This window comes from Balearica regulorum, chromosome 3 (assembly GCF_011004875.1).
Source record: "Balearica regulorum gibbericeps isolate bBalReg1 chromosome 3, bBalReg1.pri, whole genome shotgun sequence".
In the NCBI taxonomy this organism is placed as follows: domain Eukaryota; kingdom Metazoa; phylum Chordata; class Aves; order Gruiformes; family Gruidae; genus Balearica; species Balearica regulorum.
Genome location: NC_046186.1, coordinates 125,309,702 through 125,330,870, shown reverse-complemented (window position 1 = coordinate 125,330,870; position 21,169 = coordinate 125,309,702). Strand labels below are relative to the sequence as shown.

Here is a 21,169-nt window from a genome sequence, read left to right as displayed (position 1 = left end):
CGCTCTGTTGTCACCCTGCCTCGCTGCTCGCTCACGGGGACCGAACGCGCGGGGCAATGGGGGAAGGCAGAAGCCGCTCTGTTGTCTCCCTGCCTCGCTCCTCACTACAGGCCAAACGGCCGAGGCCCTCGAGGGACGGGACGCTCCTTAGCAAAGGCCCAAGCGGGAGCCTGGCCCTCGGGCAGGCCTGGCGTGAGGAGGGACCCCTCCAGACGCCTTTGCTCCTCGCGCAGCCCCTCATTCCCTCGGGTTTTTAGGGCGCTGGTGGCGCGTCCCCACACACAGCCCCTACGGACCAAGGCAGGACGGCGGCGGGAGGCAGGGAGCGCATCCGCTCGCCCAGCGTGAGGGTTACGGGGCCAGGCCCGCGCCGCACGGCCAGCGGCCCCCAGAGGAGGCAGGTTAGCGGCCCAGGCCCGGGCCGTTCAAGCCCGAGGCCGCGGCCCAGGGCTGAGGCGGCGGCCCCGGCCCTCCCGCACCCAACGCCGGACTACAGATCCCGGCGTGCCCCGCGGCCGGGCGCCCCGCGATGTCGTCACCACCCCGCGACCGACTGCGGTTTCCATGGCGACGCTGGCGCATCCCGGCGGCCGCCCCCTCGGCCCGGCGCCCCGCGGACCCTCCAGCGATCCCCCGGCGGCGGGGCAGCGCCCAGCCCTTTCCCCACGCCGGCAGCAGGGCCATGAGTTATGGTAATCAAGGTGTAGTTAATCCCCCGCGGCCCCGGGTTCCTACCGCTGCCCAGGAGCTGCTGGCACCGGCACAGGCCCGTGGTGGCACGGTGTCAGCGCCGGGAAGAGCCCGCCACCCCCCGTCCCCAGGGCCGTCTGCGCCCCGGTAAGGAAACCCCCGGCTCTGCTGTCGCTGGGCTCGGGGACCGATGGAAATACGGGGCAGCCCGCAGGCACGGCTGGGCCTTGGAGCTGAGCAACGCCAGCGCCCAGAGCCGGGCTCCACACCGGGCAAGCCGGGGCGAAAGCCCACCGCTGGGGGAAATAAATGCAGGTTGCTGGGAGAAAGTGAACACCCAGCAGCGTCTCCAAAGCCAGCAGCTGCTATCTGATAACAGCTACGGATCGCAAAGGATCCCAAATAATCCCGGGTTTCGTTTCCCCTTTCTGGGCAGGACGCAATGGAGCCTTTTCACCTCTACGACCTCGGGCTCCTGACAGAAAACAAAGCCATCCGAAGGATCCTCTGCCCCATGGCCACGCAGCTCTGCCATCTAATCCTCGCCCAGGAACAGGAGGATGGGATGTGTCAGACCTTTCCTGATCTAGGGAAGAACGCAGAAATATTAGCCAAAGCCACAGAAGAACTTGCTTCTGTTGCAAGAAGGTAAGTTTGCTGGGTGGCTCCCGGGCAAATCTGGGGGCTGAGGAGGAGGAGGAAGGAACGGCAAAGGAACTGCCGGGGAGCCTGCCTCTCCTGCCTGCTGCTCCCTGCCTGCACCCCGCTGGAGAGGTGGGATGGGGAACGTGGCAGGGAATGGGAGTAGGAAGGAAAAAGGCAAAAGGGGAGAAAGCAGGGCTATGTTTAAGCTAAGCACATCTTAAAATTCGGACAAGTGACCGAATGCTTCAGTGAAGGCACTGAATGCTTCAGCAAACGGGAGCCCAAACCCACCGATCCGGGCGCTGCCCACTGGGTTATTTTGCTGCTTGAACCGGAGCCAGGTGGACTGTAGGCACCCTACCTGAAAGTGAACTGCAGCCACTGGAAAAGGGTCTGAAACAGTTTGCACATACAACTTAAATCACTTCAAGCCCAGTTAAGGTCTGACACAGCTAATTGCTGTGGTAAAGCCTGAGACTGGCGCGTGCTCCCCACCGAGGCTGGCACTCACAGGACGGTGAAGGGCTGAGCCCAGCGGCTTCTGTTCCAGGCTGGCTGAGGAGTCCAGCGATGAGGTGGTGGAGGAGGAGACACGTCCCGCAGCCGAGTCCCTCGTCCTGGCAGGGAGGTGTGTGCTGCTGGCAGCCCGCAAGCTCCAGGTACAGCCGGACAACCCCAGCCACAGGGAGGAGCTGGCTGCGGCAGCAAAGAGGGTCTTAGCAGAGACAGCGAAGGTAACGGAGGAGGGGGAGAGCGCGGCCGGGACACAGCGGTGGGTAAGGGTGCAGCTGCAGGAGGGATGAGAGCCGCCCCCCACCAGGACACGGGACGGGGCCTGGGGGAAGCTCTAGCTGAGACAACAGTGGTTTCTTCACCACGTGCTCACTGGGGCGGGTCTGCTGGGCCAAACACACGTCTTCGCTTCCCTGCAAGGGCCGGGGTGTCACCTCAGATGCACAGGGGGAGGAACAGTGAGCAGGGATTCTTGAGCCTTAGCCACTCTGACCAGTTCTTCTGCCGTTTTTTTTCTGGTTAGATCCTTCAGATCGAAGAGGCTGCTGGGGCGAGGAGGATAATTCAGGCTGCCAGCTGGCTTTTGGAGTGCCTGAGCATGCTGCGGGATGCAGGGAACATGCCAGGGCTGCTGGCTGCTTTCCGGGCCTTTTCCGAGGCTTTGCTTCTGCTGAGCAATCTGACAGCAAAGCGCCTCGAGGAACTCCAAGACTGTCCTCGACAGAAGAGCTTGGCCCAAACTCTGCAGCTCCTTCACAAGTGCGTTCCTTTGCTCCACGTGGCCAAGCACAGCGAACTTAAACGCTCCTGGGACCGGCAAGTCAACCTCTCCAAAGAGCATGCTTTCCAGCTGACGGAGAGGACCATCAAAGAACTCGCTTCCCTGCTCGGTGACAACACAGGCAGCAAGGAGCCACAGGACAGAAGCGGGATCTTCTCCCAGCACGTGAGCAGGCTGCTGGCACTCCTCTCTCACCCAGACCCGGCACACCTCTCTGACAGCAAGTTCAGCACTCATGTGGAAGCCATCATTTTCTACTGCATGCTTCTAGCAGACTCCTCCAGGCCAGATCTGAAGGTGGACCTGGTAAAACATTGCCGGGATCTGCTACGGCTGAGGAAGAGCATCTGTGGCCACGTAAGCCAGCGGGAGGGACGGCCAGGGCAAAGCTGGAGAGAAAGCAGCCTGCAAGAGGAATGTCACATCATGAGAGAGGAGGTGGAGAGTGTCGACCAGGCAGTGCTCACAGCTACCCTGTGCCAAATCCTCGACACCTTCTTTGAGGATAAGGAGCCCCTGAGGCGCTTAGTTGAAGATGCCCTTAGCCTTGCCAGTACAGGGTGTTTTCCAGCAGGACAAGGAGGATTTTTAAAGAAGCTTCAGCCCCTCACTGCCACCTTCTTCGCACACGCCCAGCAGGTGCTCAGAGTGGCAGACTTTGTTCTGGCCAGGTGCACCAAAACCCAAACCGCTAGAGAAATCCAGGAGTGGGTAGAGTATGTGAAGAGACTCCTTGCCAGTCTCCCTCCACTGCTCACAGAAATGAGCAGAAATACAGCCCAGACGAGCGCCGCCGAGCAGCTGCGGTCCTTGTACCACATGTGGGCCAGAACAACAGAAAGCCTCTTGTGGTGTTTTGAGGAGACAGTCAGCACACATGAATTCCTTAAGCTGTCCGTCCAGGAAATGGCCAAGCACAAGGAATGGTGTGAAGAGGCCCTGGAGAGGCAGGAGGCCGAGGGGCTCTCTTGGCACGCAACTCGCCTCACCAGCTGGGCTCGGTGGGTGGTTGAAGCTATCACCAGGTACGTGGACAGAGCCACAGACCCCATTTTCAGGAATGGCTTGCTGGTTTGGGTTGAGCAACTGGCCAACTCCAGCCTTGAGCTGAAAGCGGTCACAGCCCTTTGTCAGGAGAGACTGTCCTGCCTCCAGACGAGGGATGTCTTCTTAAAGGCAGCCAGCTGCCTGATGGATACAGCTTGCCGCGTCCAAGACGGGCTGGATGGGTCCAACCACCCAGATATCCTCAGTCCTCTCCGGGCACGAGTGCGAAGCATCGATGTCACAAAGACGTTTGAACTCAGCCCGTCACATGCTGGGCTATCAACCGTCACTGATGAGGCTGTGCTGCAAGAAGACATCTTAGGTCGTCCATCTCCACAAGCAGGTAACTTACACCCGGGTGTTGTTCCAGGGAAAGGAGACACGCACCCTGTCATTACGGCTCTCCTCACAGCAACAAGAGCCCGTGATACGGCAGCTATCAATGCTGCTTGCTCTGCCTTGCTTGAACTCTCCAACGGCTGTATCGATGCGGCGAAGGAAGCGCTGCTGGTTGCCGACTCTCCCCAGACAGAGACGCTGGGGCAGCACCAGAAGATTTTATTAATGACAGCACGTGTAATCAGCCTGGCCAGGGAAACAGCCCCACGGCAGCCTTGTCGTCCAGGCAGACTTCTCCAAACGGCGCTCTCACTCTCCGAAAGGATCCGGGAGACCAAAGAGTGCCTGGCAGCCGTGGCGGGCTCTTGGTATAGTCTGTCTCAGCAAGTATTCGGCTTTATCTTGTCTGCTGACTTTCTGAGAGGCAAACAGGCTTTGGACGAGACCATATTGGGTTTAGCAGGAGCAGTTCGGTTAGCAGGAGACATTGCCTGTAGTAAGGGAAATCCCGCTTCCTCCGATGTCTGGGAGAGCTTTCTACAAGTCCGAGCCAAGTATTCACGTGCTCAGATGAACACCAAAGCGTTACTTGAGAAAGCAGCGTCCTTCGAGGGCTCCTGCAGGGCAGGAGAGGCCAGCCTGGAGCTGCACTGCATCCAGTGGGCTGTCGGCATGCACGTCCTGCTGGGCGCTGTGGACCAGTTCATAGGCAGGGATGTCCTGTTCCTGAGGGAGCTGCGGAGCGCCGTGAAGAACAAGCTTTGCTCGCAGAGCCTCTTGGCTGCTGTGTCCGAGAACTCCCTGAGGCTGCAGGAGGCCGCCCGGCTCTCCTCCTTGTCCTGCCCCAAAGAGCGTGGTCGCAGTGAAATCCTCGCGCTCAGGGAAGAGCTAAAGGTGCTAATGGAAGCACTGCTGGATGCCTCCAACACCCTCTCGGTCTCCCCACTGTCTGCTGCCAGCTTGTACATTCGCTTTGAGCTCCTGCAGAGAGACTTGGCCCTCAGGGCCAAGGCATTATTGCTCCACCTGGAGAAGGTCAATGCCGAACACCTGCAGGTCATCCGAGATGTCCTCGGACCAGCCCTGTCCCCTCTCTCTCCAGAAGAGAGGGAGAGGAGCAGAGAGGCCTTTGAAGAGAAGGCCAGTCGGCTTGTGGCTAACGTTCAGTGGGTCAAAACCACCCTCCAAGACCTTCTGGAGGCCAGCGCTCAACCGCAATCGCAGGAGAACCTGCTCTCCGTGGCAGACCACCTCCTGGTCCTCACGTCTGATGCAGTGGGCAGCGCTGGCCAGCTCTTCCAGAGCCACCGGGACAAAGGACATCTCCACCTAGACAGTATTGTCTGGTACTGGTCAGCAACGGCACACTACCTCGTCACACGGCTTCAGGCTGTCCGGGGCATCAGCGAACACATTCTGCAGCTCATCAGACAACACCTGCAGAACACAGGGGACGAGCGCTCTCCAAGACAACGCAGCAGCACAGCCAAGCTCTTCCCAGCCCGAGAGCTCGACGCCCTGAGCCACGCCAAGTCAGCAGAAACTTGCCCAAGCAGGAGTGGACGAGCACGCGGAGCTGCCAGGGAGGCAGGTGAAAAGGTACAGTGGTTTTTTCCCCCCGGCAAACACTTACTGTCAGGGCCGTCAGTCGGTCCCGTTACTCGCACCACAGAGCATTAAGATGAGCGACGTTGGCAGGGAGCTCTGGAGGTCAACAGTCCAACCCCCCTGGCCACCCTCAAAGTTAGATGAGGTTGCTGGCTGCCCCGTTCAGCAGAGTTCTGGATGCCTGATCTGACTTTGCATAAACAAACCCATCCCGTAAACGCCAGGCCTGAAGAGCAGGGAGAGCTGTAGTGCTCTCCCTCCCCTGAGACACCACCGGCCTCTGCTCAGCTCCTCACGTCCCCACACCAGCACCCTTTGGGAGTACCAACAGCTCCCAGCAACTGGCTGTCAGGAGCCAGCAAACGCTTCAGTAAATGATCCAGATCACTCAGCAGAGTGGTTCAGAGCACTTAATTGTACTTCTCAACTGCGGGCGCTGCCAGCTCCCTGACAGCTACCACCCATTTGGGAAGAGCTCCAGGAGGTGATGGCATGGGGCATTTGGATTTGATAGTCCCGCTGTGGGCGAGGGCAGGGGAGAGAAGGGCTGGCTGGGAAGGCAGAGCAGACCCAGGAAGGTGGCGGGCAGCTCTCCCATCTCCCTTACTCACCAAAAACTGCTTCAGAAACACACAGGCGGAGACTTCTCAGCATCGGTGCGTCTGCACGTTCCAGACTTCCAGTCTGTTCGGTTATTGTCTCGACAGCGCCAGAATGGTCCTCCCAGCATCTTCCTCGCCAGCAGCCCTGTGAAGCAGGAGGGAGAGAACAGTGACACATGGCCAGGCAGCTCCTGCAAGATGTCCCAGGTCACCAAGGACATGGCAACGAGGATGCTTCACATGACTCAGTTCCTCAGGAAGAAGGGCCCCATCATGGTACAGAGCATTTCTCCCCCTCCACCCCGTCACATTTTTTCCTCAAGAGCACGGTCAAAGCCAGTGGCAGGGCCACCCAGTGCCTGCTGGAACCCCTGCACTGCCCCGCTCTTGTAAGAGTGGCACCAGCTATATTTATGCCAAGCACCTGAAATTACTTTCTCCTGATGAGATGTGAACTTGGCGTCCACTCCTTTCCTTGTTTCAGAATGTATCTGGGCTCCCTGGACCCTCCCATCTTTCAGGAAAAGCGGTCTTTTTTTCTCCTCCTCTCCCCAAACACCTTTCTTTCTATTTTGTTTTAGAGCAAGGACCAGCTTGTCGCCTGCGCGAGGCAAATTGCTTCTGACGGGCAGGTGCTTGTTAAATTTGGCCGCATCGTTGCGAAGCACTGTCTCGACAAGAGATGCTCCGCAGAGCTGCTGTGCGCTGCAGAGCAGACCCACACCATCAGCAGCCAGCTCGGCATCGTGGCCAGGTGAGCTGCCGGCGTGAGGGACAATCTCTCCCCAAGGCTGGTGGTCCCCTTCTCAAAGGGGGTCCGGACGTCCTTGTTGGATCTGCTCTTGGAGTGACTGGTAGAGTTCTGGCCACACAGGGGAGGCACGCTGTCTGACGCTCTTGTAGTAAAATCCTTTAAAATGTCTTTTAAGGGTAAAAGCAGTCACTGCAGAGAGCAAGTCCTCTTCCGAGCTGCTCGTGAGCAACACGCAGAACCTCATTCAAGCAGTTTTGCATGTTCTGAAGGCAGCCGAGGCAGCATGTGTCAAAGTAAGTTAACGCTGACGGCGTCTAAAGGTGAGTCCGCGCTGCGGGGAGCTCCTACAGTCGCGTCTGGTTACGGGAGGTGGGAGCCAGCTGCTGAGGGACTTCTGTCAGCTCCAGCTGGGAGTAAACATTCCCACTGTCGTCATCTTATTTTATGCCTTTCTGTCTTGTTTCCAAAGCTTGCTACGCATCTTTCCAGCCATTGAATCCGCTCTGTCACTGCTACCAACTCTGAAGTCATCTTTAGCTGGTCCATTTCCCATTTCATTCTTGGATACGAGAGCAGCAGCATCTCGTTGGAAGCCTTTATTTGGAAACAGTCCGTGTCAGTCTTAGCTTTTATCTCATCTCAAGATGAGCTTTGATCAAAACTCCCAAGAGCTTCCCTTGCAGCTGCCAACGGTGGCTGATGGATCCAACTGTAAATAGTTTGTGAGAGCAGACTTTATCTGAGAGCACTCAGGAAACAAGTGCAAATATAACCACTCTCCACTGATGCAGCTCTTCATCGTGTGCCTTAGCCTCCTCTATAACCTACAACTTTTGCTCAGCACATCTTTTTGAAAGACACAGTTTTGATTAGAATCCTATTGGATGGAGAATCAGCCACAACTGTGGAAAGCTCATCCCGTGGTTAATTGCCCACACTGTTAAAACACACTATAGATGTCCATTTTCTACTTTGCTGGTGCCAGCCCGAAGTAACTAGCCATTTTTGTATCTCGATTGTCTAGACTACAAAGTCCGTTATGACCTAGCTTTTTCCCTATGGAAATTTCCCTGCTTATCAATAAATTAACTGTATTGTATTCCTTTTGTCTCTCTGCAAGCAGGTTTTTAAGCACTTCCAAGCATTAAGTATTTTTAAAGCATTAACGGATGCAGATGCCACATTGGCCACACGCATGGATACATTCAGACTTTTATACTGTTAAAAGATATTTTAAACTAGTTCACGTACAACAATGTATTAAAGCACACAAATACTTTGTCTCCTCCAATTAGGGTTTGCAACAGCCCCCGCCTGACTCTGAAGAAGAAGAAGTAGCTGCTTTCTGCATGCAGTGGAGAAAAAACTTGTCGTGGCATAGAGCCACGGAATCCTTAAACTCAGACAGGGATGAATTAGGCCTCCGCAAGACTCGGGCAAGGGCCGAGCCCAGCCTGACGGCTATGGTGCAAGTACAATCACCTCAGAGCAAGAAAACCCCCCAACACCTATTAAAGGACATATGATTATGGACAGCCACCCGTAAAAACGGGAAGGGACTTCTGCAAAAACAGGAGGGGGACTGCATCGCTAACCGGCCTCAGCAGAAAGAATGCAGCCCGTGCTGCAGTCCTTGCGTCTCTTCTGCTAGAGCTGCTCTCACAGGAGGACTGAGAGTGCAAGGCCTGAGAAGGTTTTTGTGTGCCGGTTGCTCCTCCTGTGGCAAATTCCAGCCTGCAGAGACACCGCTTCCTTTTGGCGACTGAACAGAGAAGAATAAACTGATGCCACATGCTAGCGTGTTTCCTAAGAGGCCTCTTGTCCAGATGGCGTTTGAAGTTGAGTAATAAGATGTGATACCAAGCTGCAGAGGACACGGGAGCTGGGGAGGAGCTGTAAGACCCAGTCAAAGGGAAAACAGAGGGTTTCCTGTTCAGTAAAACACCGCTCACTGATCTTTCTTATCTGGCACGGGAATCACTCTGAAACCTTGAATCAATGGCCACCGAGCGGGGCTACAATTCTTTCTATTGATATACTGTGTGCCCCGTCCAGCTGTGAGCCTGCTCATATATAGTCAGGCTTTTTTTCTTTACATTGCTATAGGAAAGACAGCATTTAATGAGGTACCTTCATTATATTTCTTTCAATAACTGCCAGTTCTGAGTTATTCAGCACCCAAGATGTGAACAGAAGGATGTAGGAACGCACTTGTAGCAGCACCAGCAATTTTGGCTGGAGGGAAGGATCGGTAAATGATTGTATTGCTCATTGCGAGAACACCTCAGAGCTGGAAGTCTGCTCAGGCCCTCAACCTTTGGCACGCTATTAAACTTCTTTGCAACCACCACCTTTTCCTCTAGGGGTAGCAATCCTAAATGCTGCGCAGGAAGGGCGGCCAGAGATAGATCATCCTACAAAGAGCCAGTGCACAGGGTGCAGTTCATACGCAAAATACAAAACCAGAGGGCAGCACACACTACAAAACCTGGAGGACAGAACTGAATGAGAAGGAACACTAAGGGATAGGATCACTGACTTCTGAAACGCAATACAGGAGTGTAATTAAGTATTCCCTACTTTGTAAGAATAAATTGATTTACCTTGCAATATGAAGGATTCACGTTAGAGTCTTTTCATCATGGTACAAAAATACAACAACAGGCTACCTAGGGAGACCGGAAACCTCCCTACAAGTATTTTTACCATGGGCAGCAGACACCGGGTGGTGATCTAGCAACGCCCAGTCTTTCTGAAGTGCAGCAAGCAAGATCAGACACAAACATTTTACTCTCCCACATCTCCAGGGCTAGCAGGAGTGGGGAGCATTTCATCTCCTCACTGCTCCGGCTTTGCAGATGCTGCAGAGAAATGAGATTTTTCTCCCCAAATCCCTCTCAGCCCTGGGACGCTCCTTTACCCAGAGTACAACATTCAATGGTGATGATCGCTCACCTCATAGCTACGGCCTTCCAGAGCATCCAGGACTAACACCGGCTGCTCCTGTTACCACTCTCCACAGCCTCAGCGCCACGAGTTGCAAGCATCCAAGGGAAACACGAGCAGGACAGAGCAAGGGGAGATTCGGGGAAGAAATCCGCAGCGGATAAACCGGCGAGCGCTGGCGGACCCCAGAGCCGAGCAGCAGCCTTGCACGGTAGCTGAGGAGGCCTGTGGGCTGGACACAGCTGGATCTGGGAAGAAGGAAGGAGGCAGTTACACGAGGAGACAACAGGCTGCAAGGACTAGCTGAAATAAAGAATTGTACTAAAGATACTGAGACGGCAGCAGATCTCTGAGGTTAGGGGCCAGCACCACATCTCCCAGCCAGGACACACCCCGCAACTCCAAAACGGGTCCGTAACGGGACCGATGGCAAACCGCCCGTGATCCTTCAACCAGCACATTGTTTTGCTCTCGGTAGCAGAGTTTTTTCCTTAGGCTCTTATTTTCCCTGTACTTTCAAAACAACACAGAGAATCCCATTCAGTGATGACATCACCGCCACCTACAAGAAGTTGTAACCTCAACTCAGAGCTGCGCATCCGACAAATACTTTCCACATCTAAAAGCGAAACCATGCATTTGGCTTCAATACTTCAATACTGCCACTTTTCCTCTTTGTTCCCTTATCAGTCCATGTGCTATTTCCAAACCATTTCCATTTTTCTCTGCTGCCCAGTTCTGCTGGCTTGTTTTTTTGATGAAGTTCTCAAACAGCCAAACTCGCCACCAGATGAAGTAGTAATAATTAATTATGTAGGACTAATAGATTACTTCAAAATAACAACCAAGTTTCATGACCATTACCTAGTTTTCAATTATTTTGAGTGAGCACAATTCAAAATATCATAAAATCAATCCAACTTATAACTCTGGGAAATTAGGAAAACTGAAACCATTATCGCCTTCAGTGCTGTCTCCCTCTGCCACGTTTCGCTCACGTCAAATCAGCAGCTTCCCTCTGTTCGTCCACGCTCTGCTCATCAACGCAAGACACCTGCAATTCTTGCCTGGATTACTGTTTGTCTCACAGGCACAAGAAACCAAACCTGCAGAAACAGTGCTAAACATTACACCGTCCCAGTCGCAAGCACTACTCGGGCCAACAAACAGAAAGGAAAAGAAAAAGGTCCACCAAGGAAGAGACTTAATGCAAAGAAACATTCCAAGTGGGCGGGAACCAGGTGGCAATTGAGCAGACGGCAATTTTTTATTGTAAACGTAGCTAGCTAGGTATGACTACATTTCCTCTATATAAAAAGCAACCCAAAAGGCAAAACAAAGAGAGGCTTTGAGGACAGTTGCACTCTCAGCATGCGACATCTTCAGAAATTAAAGAACATGCACGACGTTTCTCATAGCGATGCTGGTAACTGTAGTGAAAGAGAACAAAGACGACTCCCTCACAAGCAGCGGCCCGATCTCAGAACCACGCTGCAAGCTAAATCCGTTTGGACTCAGTCAAAAACCCCTCTACCATCTGACTGTGAAGCGCTGTGGCGGCTGTACCAAGACCAGGTTCGGTCCCCTTCACCCTTCAGACAGCCCCACTGCTCCTTCCCCAGCGCTGAGCTACCTGTCAACGTGTCAACATCACAGTCATTACCAGACTCGAACTGTACCCTTTTTAATTTTTTTGTTAAAAATGTCATAAAGACACCATGAATACAAGTACTGCAGTTACATCAATACAAAAAAAGCAATACAAATTAAGCGGCTGAATACAAAAATACATTGAAATACATGAACACCACAATGTAACTTATAGCACTAATCAGAATTGTGTATGCGTGAAAAAATTAAATAAAAACCTTTTTTGTATTAGACAACTTAGGTATTCTCCACTTTTAACAGTAACTTTCTTCTAGTTATGTACTTCACAATTTCTTCTATATACAGCATAGAATAAAATACTTTTAAAAGATATGACATTTTTAATCCTCAATATGCGATATAGGTCTCTTTTACACTAAGAATATTGACTGCATGAATAAAAACTGTCAATGTCTTACATCAACCGATCTGAAAAGGAGGATCAACATTTTCCTTTGAAATCATTTACGCAGGATTTAAATCAGTTAGTAGGTTTGGCTTGATGCGTCAGACAATCCTTGTCAAACAGCGTCTCTCACAGTAATGTACATAATATTGCTTGTATCTATACAATCATACAAATGTGGCAATCATATCTAAATGTCGTTTATGAAAGAGACAGCTCACACATATACAGGTCTTCGGACTTTCTCAATGACTTATTTACAATGAAAGTGCTTTTATCAGCTCTAACACGATACGTGGGGGGTTTTCTACATGTCAATTATTAGTCTCCCTGAAATTGGAAAAGTATTATATAGAAAATACCACAGCTTTGCAAACACTATAGCATACTGTATAACTGCATGTGGTTCTGAGATTAGCAGCTGAAAAGTGTTGATAATTATAATTTAAAAATAAATAAAGCAAAGAGGTAAACCAGTTACAAAACAGCAGAAAACTGCAATATTCACAACAGTAAAAAGACTTAAAATCAATTGCTAACAAAACGGTGAAGCGGTTGGATCGAAAGTCTTGAAAACATCTTTTAATGACTTATCATCTGATTCCCCGTTCGGATCGCTATCCTGTGTTTGCGTTACCTGTCCAGGCTGTCTAACCTGCCTTGGGTCGCTGTACTGCGGTCTGATTAATCCTGATAAAGCTTGGATAGGAAGATTATGCACCGCAGGTGCAGCGCTGGAGTGTTTAGTAGCCTGAGATTTACTGGTGCTATTCGCTTTATCTGAACTAGCTTCTGCTGAGCCTTCTGTATTTTTTTCCACATTCGGGGCAGCCTTCTGCAGCGACGCATCTTCCGAGAGACTGGGTTCGTTTTTACCAGAATTTTTCAAAATACTTTTTTTCTGGTTCTCTCCGTTCTCTCCTGAGCTAGCCGGAGCCGCATCCAACGACGAGCTGTGATCTCTCGGATCGTACAAACTAATACCGCTCAGGATCGAGCCTGGAGTTCCAAGCCTAACACCACTCGAGGATAATTTGGGGGCATACGGAGGCAGAGCATCTGCGTCAGGTTTAGCAGTCGCAGCTTCCGAGGGCTGTGAGGAGCCAGCGGCAGATCTGGCGAGGCGGGGGTCAAACTTCGGAGGGTGCGAATCCTTCGCAACTCCGTGATGCGTATCTGCGCTCGACAGTCTGTGGAGTCTGGGATCGACGTTTTTTTGCAAGCGAGGATCTCCTAATTTGCTTGAGCTACTGGCATGCGAATCTGCGGTCGGATCCAAATAACCACTCCTGCCCGTTAAGCTGTTTTTCGCCTTTGCAGCTAGTCGCGGGTCAGCTGGCATTGCATTTGGATGGGGATCGTTTTTCAAATTCCGCAGTTTATTAAGTCTCTGGTCAGCAATGAGTGGAGGAAGAGGTAAATTGATTGAAGAGACGGGGTCAGGCTTAGGCAAAGGTATCGGGAGCAAGTCTTCGGGTGCCCAAACAATATGCTTAGCGAAGTTTGGTTTCATCAGGGTAACATCCATTTTAATGTGGCTGAACTGCCTAAGCTGAGAGCGGGGATCCCGTAACGTCACACCAGGCAAAGGCTCCAAAGGTATCAGAAAAGCTCGTTCTCTCAGTTCTCTCTCTGAGTCCTCTTCATCGTCATCCATCCCTTTTTGCTTGACTTTAACACCAGCGTGCGCGTGGTGTAAATCTAGCTTTGCTCCCCCGAGGGAGGAGCTGCCATGGCCGCCCTCGCTGACCTTGTGCATCCTGGGATCTCGTATGAGCCGTGGGTCCAAGGAAGCGGATTCTGAAGGCTTTCTGGGGTTGGACCTCGGGGAGGCCCGAAGTCTCGGGTCAGCAGCCTGAAGCCCCGCGCCTTTTTCTTTTGCCAGCCTTGGATCGGTAGGAATACCAAGCATGTGCTGCTCCGTGGAATGTTGCTGCCGATTCCTAAAGTTTTCACTTTGTTTCTTTAAGGTTTTTAGTATTGATTTAACACTGCTCCCCTCTTCCTCTTCACTGCTGGAATACCAGTTGACATTGTCATCTTAAAAATAAATAAATAAAAAAGATTACTCAAGCAAATCAGCATCAGGGAATACAAAACATTTACTCCTATAAAGGGTAACGTCTCAGTAAAATCAAACTGAGAAGATCTGATAATAAGTGATCACTCCCTGTATAACAACCGTAACCTGAAATGACAAAAATCAATTTCAATGAAGAACTGACATAACAAACAAACTGTAGCAAGTTGAGACGTTCCCACACTCAGCTGCATTCTGCCTACATATCTCTCTCTCAATATTAATCTGGGAAAATTACCTGCTTTCAAACAATTATTTCTACCAGAACTAGTGGGGAAAAAAAACCCAAACCATGTTAAATCTGAGTCTTGATGAATATCACCTTCGTTGTGGGATGGTAGAACGGCAAGTAAAACATGGAGGCGAAACCCAGCTCCATCCCCAGTATCTAATGCACAGTAACGCACGTTTCCTCAATGCTAGCTGTTGTCCCACACAAATATTGTACAACGGAGAGCGATGTGTTATTGGAAGCGGCTAACAGGAACATTTTTCTGTTATACGGCTTTCCAAAATCCCCTGAGACAGAAGGACCAGTCACTCTAAAGCACTGGTGAGAAACCACCAGTTTGGAGTAGATTACTCTACATCGCTCCGGTTTTGTATGTAGTCTGAAGGGCTGCATCTCCGGATCTCTCTCATCATTTGATCAGAATTATATTGGCAATATCCTTGAAATCATTTGGTAACAGCAACTGCCTTTTGGTGACGCAGAAGATGCGTTTCTGGTCGCATAACCTAGCAGCCTGGGAAAAGGCTGCGGCAGGGAGCAGGCCGAGGGACAAGGTGATGAAAATCCAAGTCGACAGATTTGTTTCAGGCTAATCACGCTCAAGAAGTATGTTTAGAACTCTAACAAAATTATCTTTACCTTCGTCTTTGCTCATTGCCCTCTGACCCTGGCTGCTGACAGAGTCTCCATCTCTTTGATGCTTCTGACTAAGCCTTACATAAAGGGCTTTCTGCATTGCCGGAAGGAAATCTGGGACGTTAATGGCTGGTTTATGGCCCATATGGCTACTCATGCAGTCCGACTCGCTTCCCCCTTGATGCGACTCTTGAGCCATGAGGTGAGCCTGGTGATCTGTGAATTCTCCATGCCACGTTCCATCTGCAGTACAAAATAACCCCACAGTTAGCAGCTATCCTATCCAAGCTTTTACAGCAGACAAGATAAAACATCATCAAGCAAAACGAATGTGATATATTACATGGCTGGAAAGCATCAGCTGGGAAAGCCTCTATACTGAAGGCATTCCAGGAGGTTTGGCTCTCTATCCAAAATTCTTTCAACTGCTCAGCTTCGGAGCCATGATGTTTTAATACCATACAACTGCAAAGCGCCTTACTGAGGAACAACAATGACTTTTAAATGTCCTTACCACCAGAGTTATTAGCTGGCTGGAAGTTATGTACGGCTTGATGAGAATAGTAATTGTCATAGAAATCAGCTGGGTTCTGAATAGGCTCGTAATTCATATTTGGCTGCCGTTCACCAGGAATCTGCTGGTACTGCGGCCCCGGAGGACAGTGATTCTCTCTCGGCATATTCACCATATGTCCTTGAACTCCTGGGGCATTGTAAGATCCACCGAGACCCGGCGGCGTGAGAGGTGGCCCACCTTGCTGTCCTTGCATAGGCATACCAGTCTGGTTCTGCGGTCCCAGAAAGCCTGGCGGAACACCCTGCATAGGAGGACTCTGCGGCATCCCCGGGCCTTGAGGCCCTGCGCACGGATGATGTCCGGGAGAACCCGGGTGCATCGGTGGCCCATTATGTCCTTGCGACATGCCGGGTCCTGGCCCTGGACTTGAACCTGGATTGTACATATGCTGAGAATGCGGGTCATTTCCCTGAAACGGTGGTCTTGGCGGTGAGGAGCTGTTATAGAAGGTCGGTGGCCTGCAGGCAAAAGAGAATTAGGGAATCAGATTTTGCACCTACAAAGATCAACAGCCTGTTAGCTATCTCCTCCCCCTCCTCACTCTTACAGATGTCTGTTTGTACTTATTTGATCCTAAGTTGGACAAAAATCTGGAAGAAGCAACATAATTTTCAAAGAGAGCAACTATATACGTTACACATGACAGAGCCTGTCTGGAAATAGAACATTTTTTTCAGTATTAGCCCATGCAGAACCCTTGCTGCAACTAAGAGTTTTATACAGTCTCCACCAGGAGTGTTGATTGGCTTCAGTCAAGAAAACACTATCTATAAGAAGAGTTTAGAAGAGAAAGACATTTGCTCAGCCTGCAAATGGAGACAGGTAAGGCAGGCACAGAGCCAAAACAAGCCAATGGAGTGACTGTCTGGAGGGTTAAGGCTCAGAAAGTTCTAGGGAAAGCATTAAATAAGTAATTATGATAGCCAATGTCTGACAGATCACTTAGCAATATACTCAGAAGTATATACTTCTGACAGAAACAACGAGAATTGTTTAAATATTTATGCAGTCATGTTTTTAAGGAGCATTCTACAGAAAATTCTAAAACCTACTTTTTTCCGATTTTGTGTGCTAAATCCACAGTAGGCTTCACAACTATTTCAAAGAGAGATGGGATTTTCTTATATTCTCCTGAAGGATCTTGATAATTTTCTATGTCAGACTCAGAAAACGGATATTGCTCTGGTGGGGTCGGCAGAAGTCCAACACCCGGTGGCGGCTTAGGGAGAGGAACTATGCCACGCTTTCTGAGCTCCTCCAGTTCTTTCTCATCTTCATTTTGTGGTTCCTCCTCAGTATTCAAAACCTAGAACAAAGCAACATAGCAAACGCTTCATAAGTTTTGCAGTATATGCAATTCCGTGTAGTCTTGCACTTTCCATTTAAATATAATTACCTGCTACAATACTACTATATAGCGACATCAAACTCAGATGAAGTATAAAACTATTATTACTTGTTTTGCAGGACACCGATCCACAGTCAGGAAGAAAACTACTTCTGTAGTCAGGAAGGGACAATTTCACACAAGTCCATTTCCTTCAAACAGTAATTTTAAGTGACAGAAATTGAAGGACTTATTCTAAGCTTCCTAATGTTTCCAGTGTTAAATTCATGTCACTTTTCTGTTAAGGCTTGTTGTATAGCAACTGGAGAGACACACGAATATCCTACTTAAAACAAAGGTCAGGATTTCATGAATCATTCAGAAGAGGCACCTCATTCCTTTCTCCACCCTGAGTGCAGAAGTCAGTCAGATGATATCTAACTTCTAGGCAGTAAGAGTAGACAACATAAAAGCCACACTTCTTGTTAGAGAGTACACAAACATCTCCACAGAAAGGGATGCAAAAAGAAAGTTCACAGGCAGAAGTGTGAGTTGCGAAAATAAACGAGTCAGCTGTGGCTAAAAAAAGGAAAGGAATAACTGATGGCAAGGGGAACTCCGGATATCGAACTGGGTCAGAGACTGCGCACGGAGCGAGGGAAGCTTACCATCATTAGTGCTCGGCATCACACTCCCCAAGAACCCCACGGAAATTTCTAGCAACCTCCCCGCTATCCCTTCTAGCAACAAAGCTTGTGTTTACAGACTGGGAATGGCTTACCTTATCCAACAGCTCTTTTGTTTCTGCAGTCAGGGGAGCGTGAGAGAATTTGCACTTATCTCCTTGATAGCATTTGGCTCCTGTATGGTAGAACTTGCAAGGGAATTCATGTAAGCAATGCATTAAGGATTCCTAACGAAGGCTCATTTCTAGTTTGCACTATTTGGCAAGTTTGTGAAATTCAGCTGTCAACTATCCTTCAATTCTTCACCAGTACTCATCTTTCCAAAGGACTATCTTAAGAATTTTGAAAGCTAATAACCAATTTACCTCCTAGTTCCATTTAACATTCTACTAATAATTACATTACTGTGGCCTGAACATTGTGACTTGATTTCTAAAACTGCGATTAAAAAGATGAAGGTTGCAATTCCAAAAAAAAAAAACAAAAAAAAAAAAACCCGCAAGTCCTTTACAACAAACAGGAACAGATCGGGGTTTTAAAAGTATGTGGACAAATGCATCTACCTTCAAGGGGTTTTACCTTTTAAAACATTAAAAATCCTTAGAACCAAAACCAAACCAGTAACTTTATAAGTATTTTCTCCTCCTAACTATTTGAGCAGAAGAGTGATCTTCTGGTAGTAATCTACATAGTCTTTGGTAGAGTCTTTTAAGAAAATAGCTACCCTTAAACATCACTTATATCAATTAAGAGTAAATACAAACTTTCAGTTTAATTCAAGGGGGGGTTTAAAGGATATTGTGCAAATAAATGCAGTTCTCTCCTTTGGTACAGTAACCCTGTATGTAGAACTTGCAGATTTCCTTCTTCTTTTCAATCTCCGCATCATGATCAAATTTACACTGCTCTCCCTATAAAGAAGAAAACAAGAAAAAACATTATCCATCTGAAATGCTGAGTAATTCCACTTCACATTTAAAGAAAAACATCCTCCTTAGTTGAGTTTAATTTTTTTATCTTCATTAACACATAACTGCATTATAAACATGTCCCTAAAAAACTGTGAACAGGGGGGCCTGGACATAGAGAAACAATTCCTGAACCAGGATACCAAGAATATATGCAGCGCTCACAGAAAACAAGCTGGTCACACAGTACCAGTTCTCTTCTCTGTCTCCACCTAACAATTAGCATTAAAAAGGCATTTAAAAAATACTTTACTGAAATTATTTTCCACACAAACAATTCTGCACTTAATAGAACACCTGATTCTGCTTTAAGGGTGTGTGGGAGAACTTAAAAAAGTCCAACAAGCAAGGTATTAAGATTCTCCTATGTAGGAAAAATAGACTTTAAATAATATCAAGTTTATATCAACCATATCACGTCATACACTAGGATTACTTTGCTTGAGAGGGTTTCTTTGCATTTTTTTTTTATTTATTTCCATGAAAAATACACTAAGTGCTCTTTCAGTCACTTGTTTTAAAACTGAAGGTGGCAGCAAATACTCATCTGACTGAGCACAGCATAAGAAAATACATGAAGGCAGCAACAACTGCATTGTTTTCAACTCCTCCCCTGGTTTGGGAAAAAACACATACTGATTTTCACCTTTACTTTCATCCTTTGAAAAAGAAACAGAAAATGTTCTATCTCTAAATGCCCAGAGGAACCAAATGTAAATGACGCACTCACTTACTCGAGAAGCATGCAGTTTTTCTTAAGTGTGTTTTATAACTGACTGAACTAGTCTGACATCAGAGGATTCAACTCCACAGCAGCATAAGCTTCAAAATGAAGCAATAACAAGTTTTTTTACGTAATAAGAGACTTGCTAGGGATTTTGCTTGACAGCTGACTGCTCTGAATAGCATTCTCTTCTTTCTGCTGCCTTCCACTTGCTGGCTGAAGGAAGATGATTCTTTGGTAGGGAAACTATTACTACAACCCCACTTTATACTTTAGAGAGAGAAATAATTTAGCATAATTAAGCAATTCCTTCAATGTTTCAAAATTAGCAGTAGCACATAAGAGAGAAATAATCTAATACATTCAGAAATCATTGCATATTTACAGATTACATACTTGTAAGATTTGGTGGATATTTACATGTGATACACTGTCAGTGTAAGTTTATGATACTATCACAGATGTTTTTACTGTATATACTAACAAGCAAACAATAATTTTTAATAGAATTTGTTACAGTTCAAAATGTGCAACAGAAGGGGCTATTTTTCCACAAGTACTTCCGTTGGCATTTATCTATAAACACTCAGAACATTAGAAATCAAAACATTGAGTTTCAACATGCAACTTTTCTTTGCATGAGCTGAAGTAAAAACCAACAGAGCATCTTCTCCCCTTCCTCACACCAAAGCAGCAGACTGAGAGACACAGTGCGTAGTTACCTTAATACACCTTCCTTCAAGGAAATATTTACAAATTTGTTTGCCTTTGTGTTCCACTGTATGCTGGTTTATGAACTCCTGGCTCATATTAACCCATTTCTTCACTGGTTTGCCATCCTGTAAGAAAAATTAACATCCCACTGATGCTTACTTATTATGCACAGTTGCAAAAATATTACTGTGTACTCGGTGATTAACTACACTATGATGTAAGTTCTTAATATTGTTATACCCACAGCTCAAAGTAAAGGTAAACACAAATACTTTTTTTCTTAGAGTCTTTTCTATAACCGCACCCAAATCAGAAAGTTCTTACCATACAACAGACACAAATAACTTCACTGGAAGGACGGAGTACGTCTCACTTCACTTGGCAATGCTGGCAAGCAGGGCGGACTCCTGCCAACCGCCCCCTGACTAAGGGCACCTCTGCAAGCAGCCAGGGGTTGAGTAATCATCCAGGCTTCCAGACCACCACCTCAGCCACGCTCTGCCAGTCCTTCCCCTCTACGTGCTTCTCACACGATTGTTATCTCCAGATTATCTTAGAAGAAAAATAACCTGTATGCTTACACCACGAGGGAAAGCAGAGAGGAAGCACAATTCAATCGTGCCCTAACTCCTCAGAATTATTATGCACCTGGTGAGGCAAATAATTGTTCCCTCTATGATTTCATTCCCATGTGGCATCTGCACTTGAGATAAACTAAAGAAACGGTGGTAGACTCATCTAACTGGAGAGGCTGGGGCAGGTGTTGAGGGGTCTTTCGTGAACTGTGACGCTACAACAGAGGGCAGAAACAAACGTCCTCTTTGCAGTGCTGTCTGGCTGCCTACTGATCTGACAATAGAGGGAATCAGGTTTTTCCAATTTGCACAAAACCGAGCAGGGATCTGACTGCTGAGTGGGAACTTCTGAAATGGGATGGATGTGGTTCTCCGCACTCATCACACTGCATCATAAGCACGCACAACTATCAGCACATCAAGCGTCCGGTCTCATTTTGCTCGGCGGATTAAGCAATGTCACAAAACATTAACACTAAGAATGATTTCTGGATTTTGTTGACATTGAGAAGCCAAAATCTTCGAGCTAGAAATACCATTCCTGAATCAGTCAAGATCAATTTTCTACTCTGAACACACTAAATCCAGAGAAATCTCAGCTGCTTCAGACAAAGCAGCTTTTAATCTAATACCTGATCTTCTTCAAGGTTAACGCAAATACCACATAAA

General features: G+C 48.5%; 2 protein-coding genes across 2 annotated transcripts in view; one reads left to right on the top strand and one right to left on the bottom strand.

Moving 5' to 3' along the window:
* The first annotated feature begins 529 nt into the window (after nucleotides 1-529).
* Nucleotides 530-11,447, top strand: LOC142601230 (uncharacterized). The gene is made up of 9 exons (XM_075750022.1): nucleotides 530-692; nucleotides 746-837; nucleotides 1,127-1,338; nucleotides 1,886-2,069; nucleotides 2,372-5,614; nucleotides 6,331-6,501; nucleotides 6,807-6,979; nucleotides 7,155-7,272; nucleotides 8,275-11,447. Exons 1-9 carry the CDS (start codon nucleotides 530-532, stop codon nucleotides 8,503-8,505), a joined length of 4,587 nt encoding a protein of 1,528 aa, XP_075606137.1. The 3' UTR covers nucleotides 8,506-11,447.
* A 146-nt stretch (nucleotides 11,448-11,593) lies between these two features.
* The window catches only part of ZC3H6 (zinc finger CCCH-type containing 6), a 28,102-nt gene continuing 18,526 nt past the window's right edge, over nucleotides 11,594-21,169 (bottom strand). The window contains exons 6-12 of the mRNA XM_075749969.1: nucleotides 19,934-20,050; nucleotides 18,319-18,430; nucleotides 17,615-17,724; nucleotides 16,559-16,812; nucleotides 15,444-15,964; nucleotides 14,933-15,172; nucleotides 11,594-14,021 (exon numbers count right to left, since the gene is read on the bottom strand). Coding sequence (XP_075606084.1) covers nucleotides 12,517-14,021; nucleotides 14,933-15,172; nucleotides 15,444-15,964; nucleotides 16,559-16,812; nucleotides 17,615-17,724; nucleotides 18,319-18,430; nucleotides 19,934-20,050 — 2,859 coding nt within the window. The 3' untranslated portion in view covers nucleotides 11,594-12,516. The remainder of the gene's footprint in view (nucleotides 14,022-14,932; nucleotides 15,173-15,443; nucleotides 15,965-16,558; nucleotides 16,813-17,614; nucleotides 17,725-18,318; nucleotides 18,431-19,933; nucleotides 20,051-21,169) is intronic.

Bases quoted from the DNA above. Each gene is read 5' to 3' on its own strand.
- LOC142601230 (XM_075750022.1), top strand. From the start codon at position 530: ATGTCGTCACCACCCCGCGACCGACTGCGGTTTCCATGGCGACGCTGG. The intron at 2,070-2,371 runs GTAACGGAGGAG...TTTTCTGGTTAG, and splicing joins TCTTAGCAGAGACAGCGAAG to ATCCTTCAGATCGAAGAGGC. The intron at 5,615-6,330 runs GTACAGTGGTTT...TTGTCTCGACAG, and splicing joins CCAGGGAGGCAGGTGAAAAG to CGCCAGAATGGTCCTCCCAG.